Consider the following 10,642-nt stretch of genomic DNA (forward strand, 5'->3'; position numbering starts at 1 on the left):
AACACATACACACACACATACACACATACACCACTCACATACACACACACACATACACCACACTCACACACACACACACACTTACACACACGGGTGAGGTACACTGGTGGCATAGGAAAGGGAGCTTTCTGTCAGGAAGAATGTTGGAAAGTTTAAAAGAGAATAAGAAATTATTTTATTTCTGAATTCACAATTCAAATAATTCATCCAATCTCCCTCAGTTGCCTCCGAAAGGGAATTGGATTGAAAAGGAAACATTTGCTGGACTTAGATAGGGAAACATCAGAGGGGAAAAGAGCCAATTGGAGAGATCTTTCAGCGTATTAGTATGGGTAAAATGGCCTTACTAATGCTATGCGATTCCATCACAGCCCACAGCCTGGAAGTATTTATTTTCTGGTGGCTTTACTAATAATTTTTTGCTGAGCTTGGTTCCTTTCTGACACTTGATGGGAGATTTACTTCTTAATTTAGCCCAGAGCTCATCCCAAATCTGCTACTTGATGCAGCAGCTCCCCCATGTTGTAATGTACTGCCATTACAGCCTCCTCGCAGACTTTGGCACCATTGCAGTTTTGCACAAACTGGGGAGGTGACGCCAGGGATGGGAGCTGGTACTGTGCCTAGCTCTGACTGACAAAGTTGCAAATGTGCCATTTGCCTGCTCCCACCTCAATGTTTAGACCAGTTCAATCCTAGAGAGTTAGACGCTGCAGAACTGGGTCAGGAGTTCCACCTGATTTAGCATGTTGCAGGTTCAGGTACCAACACCCCAGGATTTGACCATGTAACACAACCTGTCTCTCCCCAGTGCAGTGCTGAGGGAAGTGTTACACTGTCAGAAGTAACATCTGTAAGAACGAAACCTTCCCCCACTGTCCCTGCTCAATACACCGATATGACAAAGGGCAGATGATCTGGCAGTTTGCACACTGCTATCGGTGGGAGCTTGCTGTGCTGAAGCTGACTGCTGTTCCTTTCTCCAACTCAATCGCAGGTGTGGGCATTGCTGGCTAGGCCAGTATTTGTTGCCCACTCCTAGTTGCCCAGAGAGGAGTCAGACTGGGTAAAGCCAGTAGGTTACCATTTCGAAAAGGACATTCCTCAACCAAATTGGTATCAACCACAGCACACGGGAGGCAGCGGTTCAAGAAGGCAGCTAATCACCATCTTCTCAAGGGGCAACTAGGGACGGGCAATAAAAAGTGCTGGCCAGCCAACGACTCCCACTTCCTACAGGTGAAGAAAGAAAATGGTTTTGCAATCGTTATTAGACTTGTGATTCCAAATTTTAATTGACTTCAGATTCAACCATGGTGAGATTCAAATCCCGCTCATTGCCTTGATCACTGGATCAATATATCTAGTGGTAAAATCACTAGACCATTGCCTTCTACAGCAGTAACCACACTTCATTCACTGAAACATCCTGAGTTTGAGAAAGACATCCTGCCTGCAGGTATAATGTCAATCTCCTTTATTACAGAAATTGAGGAAAAGCATTGAGAACCATCAGCCCAAACACCCCTGTTCCTCACACGGACTGCTCTCAGGGTTCTATGTGGCCCATGTCAGCCTCTATAATTTGAGTTAGATTCAATAGGAACATGGTTCTGAAATTCATACTTTAGGCTCCAATTGATGCACTTAAGCAGCCCATTCCAACAAAGGCTTTGAGCCTCCCACTGTGCGCCACTTAGCTGAAATCTGGGTGATGTTATGTGTTCTTAATAAAGGCATACCCCCCAAATGACTGCTTTTTGTGTGGGTTTATAGTTATTGGCCCATCAGTTAATACTCTCCCTGGTGCTTAAGTCATTTTATACACCACCATTTGACAAAATAGGCTCAGCCAAACACTGGTGCCAAGTCAGAGTATGCCCATTGAAGGAATCCATATTTCATTCAGGGAAAAGAGAGAATGCGGACTGAGGAGACACATAAATGAGAGGGAGAAAAGGGAAGCTTCATATTGAAACAGCAATTGCTGGAAATTTTCAGCAGGTGAAGCTCAGACTTTGTGAAAGAAATTTGGAATTAACAGTCCACTGATGATCATGTAACCATTGTCAATTGTCATTAAAACACCATCTGGTTCACTAATGTCCTTTAGGGAAGGAAACTGCCATCCTTATCTGGTCTGGCCTACATGTGACTACAGACCCACAGCAATGTGTTTGGCTCTTAACTGCCCTCTGGGCAATTAGGGATGGGCAATAAATGCTGGATTAGAGTGGTGCTGGAAAAGCACAGCAGTTCAGGCAGCATCCGAGGAGCAGGAAAATCAACGTTTCGGGCAAAAGCCATTCATCAGGAATATAGCCAGCGATGCCCTCATCCTGTGAACCACCAAAAAAACCACCAAACGATGCCATTCAGACACAACAAAGCATTTCTGATGAAAGGTCTTCAGTTTGAAATCTTAACTCAGTTCCACGGCAGTTTCAGCATCTGCAATGTTGTTTACTACTGTACTGGACAGCAAGGTTTTGATGGTTAAGGGAACATGTTAGCATATGAGTTCCAGGGAACAGAGAGATTCAAGAGTTCTACCTTCCCACACCACTCCACACCCCAATCTGTGTCCCTTTGCTTCCTATTAGGGGAAGAACAGACATGAGTTCTGTTGTGACGCCTCATTATTGGATAAGTTGATGACACCCACTGTCCAGCTCTTGAGTAAACAATGCTAACTTCGAACCCTTTGAATACATGGAGAAGCCTCGAACAGAAGGAGGGAAACATTTGATAGGAGATAAAAGAATGAGATTGGAAAGACAGTGACACCAGAGAAGGCTGAGTGTCATTGAGTCAGTCATAGGGAAAGGCTCAGGAGAAGCCATGGAAACAATCTTTCTGAGTTGGTTTACCATCAATCAGTTAATCCTAATAGTGTTAAATAGTAAACAGAAGAAGGTGAGAATATCTTCACAATGAGAAAGACTACTGGAGAACATATGTCTTCCTTAAAGTAAAGATCAGACTGCAAACACTAAAGGCAACTATGCCTCGAAACTGTGCTAAAACTCAGCCAGCATTTATTACCCATCCCTAATAAGGTTGTGGTGGACTGTCTTCTTGAATCACTGATGTCCTTGTGGTGTAAAGCAAAATTAATTTCTCAGGGCCCATGCTCACACACTCTGTATTTCATTAACTTCTGCAGCTGTTTGTTAATTCATCATTTCAGAAAATCTATTACTGGTGAAACAGCTCTGTACCTAACCTAGAAAGGCATTTGAATTAACTTGGTTAAGTTCAACCATATTGAGTTAGTTGGATTTGATTAGGTTGGGTCAGGTTCAGTCAGGTTGTGCTGGGTTGAATTGGGTTGTGTTAGTTGAATTGGATTGGGGTTAGGTTAGATTGGGTTGAGTTGCTTGAGTTGGATTTGGTGGGGTTGAATCATGCTTGGTTGGCTGTCTCAGGTTTGGTGTGGGTAAGCTCAATTGCGCTGAGTCGTGTAGTGTTGGGCTGTGTCTGAGTTGTGTTTTGTCCAAACAAGGTGGAATTAGATGGAGATCATTAAAGAGTCAGGATTGACGCGAGTTGACCTGGATTAGGCCGAGAGTGTCTCATTGACCCTCATTGGTAATGTTTATCAATGAGTGTGACCTGGATTGTGAGTATATATCACTGTGGGCTGAATACCTACTCCCAAGTTATTCTTCTCTGTAACATGTGGAAGACATACATGAGAGAACTCCAGGATGTATTAAGGAAATTGAAAATCAGACAATTAGTTAGTGGTATAATAATTATTTTGTAGATACATCTGAAGGAGTGTGGTGGCCCACAGGAATATTTCTAGTTTCTGCTAATCAGTCTCACTTATCCAATTCCTAATCAAGCTGTTCTACTTTGCAAAACCCTCCTCTACTTTCCTTTATCAACCACACCCTCACCTTCACCATATTGCCTCCTACTCAAGTGTATTCTTTCCCAGGAGCACTGCATCTTGTCCCTTGTTGAATTTCTGAACTAAGAGGAGAGAGATTCTGTCTCCCAAGAAAGATATTGCATTTTATTTCAGACTTTTCATATCTTCAAGATGTGAAAACTGCCAAATTACCTTATAGCCCATTCCACATCTTTATGAAATGTTGCAACAGATCAGCCAGATTGGAAACAACAAGATCCTACCAACAACAATGGATTCATATAGTACACTTACAGCACGGAGATAATACTAGATGCTTCAGAGGGGCTGTATCAAGCAGGGTAAGACACAGAGTAATGTAAGGAGTTGTTAGCTCAGGTGACCAAATGTTTGGCTACAGAGGTAGGCATTCGGGTCCACCTTACTGGATGAGAGAGCAGTGCAGACAATGGCAAAGTAGAATTGGAGATGTTCAGGAGTCATTCTAGTCTGACAGACATGTGATAAAGGTAAGTTTGCTGGAATTACTGAAAAGAATCCACTTTTAAACAACCTTGCTTCTGGGATCTTTCGAGGAAACCTCAGTTGTCAAACACAGAGAGAGCAAGAAAGCTATTAGCTTTGATTCATTCAGATGTGCTAGAATTCTTCCAGGAAATAATATTTTGGGATGCGGGTGATATGGTTAACATGAGACATGGCATTTGGTAACATGTTTGAGAGGAACATGTGACTTCTCTAACAATTCCTCAGTTTTATAATTAAAGCATTGAGTTGCATTTATATGGCATCTTCCACCACCTCGGGACATCCTGAAGCACAGTCAGCGATGAAATGGGTCTGGGTGGGTTACTCTTCGGAGGGTCGGTGTGGACTAGTTGGGCCGAAGGGCCTGTTTCCACACTGTAGGGAATCTAATCTAATCTAATGTAGCAAAGCTTTCCAATCAACAGGTGCATTGAAAGTTGCTATAAACAGCAATGTGATAAAGTCAGGTCTTATGCGTATTTTCTTCAGTGCTGTGGATTGTGGGATTGCTGAGTCAGGGGAACTAATTGGTACCATGTCATTCGTGAAGATTAGTCATAATGGTTATACCATGCCACTAACAGACAGCAGACAGTGAACTTGGTGATGTTCCATCTGTTGTTTTTTTTTATCTGGTCTAGCAAGTAACCAACAGCATCGTTTTTACTGTAATAAAATATACCAAGGTGTTTTCAAGTGAAGGATTCCTACACTGGGTGTGACCTACATCCTCAGAGGAGTCACAGGATGCAATTTAGAGTTGATCAACTCTGAGGCCAGCAATGGTAACCAGGGAAGTCCTTTAAATGTTCAGTTTTATCTTTCCCCTCAACGTAACTTAACTGTTTTTAATTCACTCAGAACAGATTCACAAGGATGATGCCAAGGCTGGAAGGTCTGAGCTCCAGGGAGAAGTTGAATAAGCTATTCTCCCCCAAGTGTCAGAAGCTGAGGGGTGACCTTAAAGAGCATCATAAAATCATGAGGGGCATGGATAGGGTGAATAGCCAAGGTCTTTCTCCCAGGGTAGGGGAGTCCAGAACTAGAGGGCATAGGTTTAGGGTGAGAGGGGAAAGATTTAAAATGGATCTAAGGGGCCACCTTTTCACACAGAGGGAGTTGCGTGTTTGGAATGAGCTGCCAGAGGAAGTGGTGGAGGCTAGTACAATTACAACATTTAAAAAGCATCTGGATGGATATATGAATAGGAAGGGTTTCGAGCGATTTGGGCAAAGTGCTTGCAAATGGGACTAGATTAATTTAGGATATCTGGTCAGCATGGATGAGTTGGACCGAAGGGTTTGTTTCAATGCCAAACCTCTCGATGACTCTGTGATTCTTTGTGACATCAACTGGTTGGGCCAGCTTTTATTGCCCATCCCTAGTTACCCTTGAGAAGGTGACTTCTTGAACCTCTGCAGTCAAACGGTTGACCCACGATGCCCCTGGGGAGGGAACTCTAAGATTTTGACCCAGTGACAGTGAAGGAACAGTGATACATTTCCAAGTCAGGATGGTGAGGGGGCTTAGAGGGGAACTTGCAGGAGGGGGTATCCTGTCATGTGAGGCCTGATTTCTACACCAACCACTTTTCAACCCAGCAGTCATAATCCCCATGCCCCCATAGCCTATCCCAATCAATTACACCAACATCCTCCCCTCCCAGGCACTCAATGCTTACCTCAACCCCTCACAATCTTCACTCCAGTGGTTTGTACTAGGAAATACTAATCTATCTATATTCCAAAGCATCATCAGACAATGAGATGTGTAAAGCAATATTAAAGCAGAAAGCCAAACACTTGGTTGAGGATATTGGCTTTAAAGAGCATTTGGCAGGAGGTAGACAGGTTTAACAATGAGCATTCCCAAGTCTAGAGTTTTGACACAACAGGCAGTGGTGAAGTCACTGAAATCAGGGAAGTTCAAGAGGTCGGAATTAGAATCTCAGAAAGTCTGTGGAACGTTTGTAACCCAGAAAGAGGCCACTCTGCCCAACAGCTGAGAAACAAGCCTTCCAGCCTCATGCCACTTTCCGGCTCTTGACCTTTAACCCTGCAGCTGACAATACTTGCTCATCCAGACACATTCTGAATGAATTGATGGTCTCTATCTCAACTACTGTCTTCAGCAGCGAGTTCTGGATCCCGACAAAATATACTGCCTCATCTGCTCTCTGATCCTACTACCGAACACTTTCAATCTCTGATGAAGGGCTCATGCCCAAAACGTCAACTCTCCTGCTCCTCAAATGCTGCCTGACCTGCTGTGCTATTCCAGCACCAGACTCTCGACTCTGATCTCCAGCATCTGCAGTCCGCACTTTCTCCCACTATCAATTTCTGTCCACCTCAGTACTGACTTCTCTGCTAAATCAACCAGGTCTTTCCAATCCACTCCATCCAGGCACCTCGGCATGTTGCACATCACAGTCAAATCGCAGCCATCCCTGTTCCCAGAAAAACATCTCAAGCCTGTCTGACCCTTCCTCAAAGCTGCACTAATCCAGTCCTGACAATATCTTTGTAAGTCTCCTCTATCCCCTCTCTAGTGTCATCATGCCCTTTCTGTTAGAGATGCACAGACACCTTGGAGGTTAGTGGGGCTAGAGGAGATGGAGAAAAGATTTACAAGGATGTTACTGAGACTGGAGGGCTTGAGTTATATGGAGAGGCTGGATAGGCTGAGACTTTTTTACTGAAGTGCAGGAGGGTGAGGAGGTGACCTTAGTGAGGATTATAAAATCATAAGGTGAATAGCAAAGGTCTTTTCCCTAGAGTAGGAGAATTCAAAACTACTGGGCATAAGTTTAAGGTGAGAGGGAAAAGATTTAAAAGGGACCTAAGGGGCAACATTTTCACACAGAGGGTGGTTCATATATGGAACAAGCTGCCAGAGGAAGCGGTAGATACAGGTACCATTGCAACACTTAAAAGACATTTGGACAACCACGTGATTAGGAAGGTTTGGAGGGATATGGGTCAAATGCAGACAAATGAGACTAGTTTAGTTTGGGATCAAAAACAGAAATTGCTGGAAAAGCTCAGCATGTCTGGCAACATCTGTGGAGAGAAATCAGAGTCAAAGTTTCAGGCCCAGTGACCCTTCCTCAGAGTGGGAAACATTGGTCGGCATGGATGAGTTGGACCGAAGGGACTGTTTCCATGCTCAATGACTCTGTGAATCTATGAGTGGCCAAGGACAGATTTCAAAACAAAGATCTAAATTCCATGATCAAGACTAGGGTCAATGTGGTTCAATAAACACAGATTGAGGAGGACATGGTGCAGGATGGGAGGGGAAGTTGGAGTTTCTCTTTAAAACGCTCACCTTTCTCTTCTGGCGATGAATGTCACCAATGGAGTTGGTCAGACTTGTGGGACCCAGTAGCATCCTGGTACTGCGTGGCCATTGGCTGCTCACCAGGGTGTGTTCACCCATCAAGATTTTCCTCACATTCTCGGAACCAGTCACACGGATCAGCGGGCGGCCCAGGAGATGCGTCTTGAACACGTTGCCATATTTCTCCCGTCTTGATGAGTGGAATCTGGATCCCTATTACCAAGAGAGCACAATAACATTACAAACCATTACATTAGAGAACCAGGTCAACCAATTCCTGAAAAAGGGCTTATGCCCGAAACGTCGATTCTTCTGTCCCCTGGATGCTGCCTGACCTGCTGGTCAACCAAGGCAAGCTCACACACCCAAAGAATCATTTTCTGAACCCACTACTCGCTAACATCAAAGAAGGCAAAGTGAGGCCATATGGACCATTTTTGCTGTACCAGCTCTTCGATAAAGCTATCAAACTATGTCCATTTGCCCATGGGGCTGCAAACTTACTCCTTTGGGACTTTCATCCAGTTCCCTTTTCGGCAAGTCCCTACTGAACCTGCTTCAGTTGCCCTTTTAGTTTATGCCTTCCAGATCACCACAACTCATTGCATTAAAAACAGTCTCCTGTTCCGATTCTTTGGCCAATTATCTTTACCCTCTGGTGATCTCTACCGTTGGAGGACATTTCTTCCCAGTCTATTGCTCAGTTCAAACATCAGAAAGGTCTGAGGGAGAACTCAGAACACTTCAGGATGACTCTGTGGTCTGCATGCCGTTGCCCTGGCTACCCTCCTTCATTTGCTCTATCAGTTACAGCTCAGTCCCTCTTCCCTCTGAGTCCATAGGTTCAAGTCCTACTCCAGTGAACTCAGAAACTATATATGAAACTACAGTTGTGATTCTACCACTCAGTATAGACATGGTGGGCCAAACGGCCTGTGCACACGCTGTGTGACTGCCACTATGGGAAACTGTAGCATGTTTTCTTCATTCGTTCATGAGGTATGGGCAACAATGGCAAGCCCATTATTTATCTCCCAAACCTATTTATCTTTGAGAAGCAGTGGGGAACAACTTCCCAAAACTGCTGCAGTTCCCTGCAGGATATTCACAGGGCGGTTGGAATGGGAATTAGATTAGATTCCCTACAGAGTGGAAACAGGCCCTTCGGCCCAATCAGTCCACACCAACCCTCCGAAGAGTAACCCACCCAGACCCATTTCCCCTCTGACTAATGCACTTAACACTGTGGGCAATTTAGCATGGCCAATTCACCTGACCTGCACATATTTGGATTGTGGGAGGAAACCGGAGCACCCAGAGGAAACCCAGGCAGACACGGGGAGAATGTGCAAACTCCACACAGACAGTCGCCCGAATCAAACCTGGGACCCTGGTGCTGTGAGGCAGCAGTGCTAATCACTGAGCCACTGTGCTGCCCTCGGGATTTAACCAGTGACACAGGTAATATAGTTCAAAGTCAGGGTGGTGAGAGACTCAAAGACGTAGTTGTGGGAGGGAGGTAGGGGAGGTGTTGTTCACAATTGCATTTTCCATACTGCCCTCACAAAATCTCCACTCAGTCTTTGGCCCACTCAGAGTTCGAGAACTTGCCTAAAGATCAAAAGGCCCCCTCAGAGCGGCTCGCCCATCCCGAGTCACTGTGTTCGAGCAGCAACTGACATGTCGAGTGGGGCGTGATCGTCAGATACATGAGGCCAGGGCTTGCTGAGACTCAGAGCACAAGGCAGCAGGGGCAGAAGCTGGTGATGGGAAAAACTGGGCAGAAATAGACATTCAGAAGGCACCCTCCTCTATTAGCTTTACTCAATGGGGTGCCATGATGTGGAGGTGCCGGTGTTGGACTGGGGTGGACAAAGTTTAATAAAAAAATCACACATCAGGTTATAGTCCAACAGGTTTATTTGAAAGTACAAGCTTTCGGAGTGCTGCTCCTTTGTCAGGGTGTGAGTTGCATAACTCTGAGTTCCAGCAATACAGACAGCTGGAAACCCTGGAATAAATGTGGCAGCATAATTGTGAAAACTGGGTAGCACAGGCAAGTTGGGCCTAATGGCCTGTTTCCATTCTGTAGACCTTTATGACTCCATGGCTGTTATGATTCCTGTCTGCTATGGTAGGATTCCAAACCCCCCTCTCTATCTATCTATCCATCCATCCAATCACCTCTTTATCTATCTACCTATTTGTGTCTCGACTTCTTTCAAATCTGCCATTTCTTTCAGATTCTCTCCTTGTTTCTCTCTCAGGAACGTAGGAATTAGGAGTGGGAGTAGGCAATTCAGCCCTTTGAGCCTGCACCACCATTTAACATGGTCATGGCTAATCTTATCCTGGGTCTCAACTCTACTTTCTGCATCTCGCCCTTCTACTGAACTCCCGCTTCCATCACATTCTCACTGTCTCAAACTCTGTCCCCCGAGTTCTCTCTCCCCCAACTTCTGTTACTATCAGTTAGATTCTCTCTCACATTTTATTTCTCTTTGAGTCATTCTCACTCTCAATCTCTTTTCCATTTGTCCTCCCTCCCTGTTTCTCACACTCTTTCTTTGACACTATTTCTGTTTCACTGTCTCCCTGTTATTACCCATTCACCAGGTCTCTCTGTATCTCTCTTGCCCTTGCTGTTTCACTATCTCTCACTGTCTATTTCTGACAAGAGATTATTCACCAACATGCAATGTTTTATTTCTTGCTATTTCACTGTTTTGTTTCTCACTGCGTCTTCCTCTGTTGCTCACTCTCTCTCTCTGCCTTTTGCTCTCCATGTCCCCCCCCCCCCCCAACCCAACTGTATATTGCTCTGTCCAACTCACTCTGTCTGATGTTCTCTTTCTCTGTCACACATTATCTCTTTCTGTCTCTCTCTCTCTC

The 10,642-nt window shown here is 44.8% G+C and overlaps 1 protein-coding gene across 3 annotated transcripts in view; it reads right to left on the reverse strand.

Moving 5' to 3' along the window:
- Nucleotides 1-10,642, reverse strand: part of LOC122549869 (cytochrome P450 26B1) — a 54,889-nt gene that overhangs the window by 14,797 nt on the left and 29,450 nt on the right. For all 3 annotated transcript variants that reach the window (XM_043690169.1, XM_043690083.1, XM_043690258.1), the window contains exon 3: nucleotides 7,739-7,963. In XM_043690169.1, the coding sequence (XP_043546104.1) occupies nucleotides 7,739-7,963 (225 nt within the window). The remainder of the gene's footprint in view (nucleotides 1-7,738; nucleotides 7,964-10,642) is intronic.

The sequence above is a fragment of the Chiloscyllium plagiosum genome, chromosome 1 (assembly GCF_004010195.1).
Source record: "Chiloscyllium plagiosum isolate BGI_BamShark_2017 chromosome 1, ASM401019v2, whole genome shotgun sequence".
NCBI classification, from domain to species: domain Eukaryota; kingdom Metazoa; phylum Chordata; class Chondrichthyes; order Orectolobiformes; family Hemiscylliidae; genus Chiloscyllium; species Chiloscyllium plagiosum.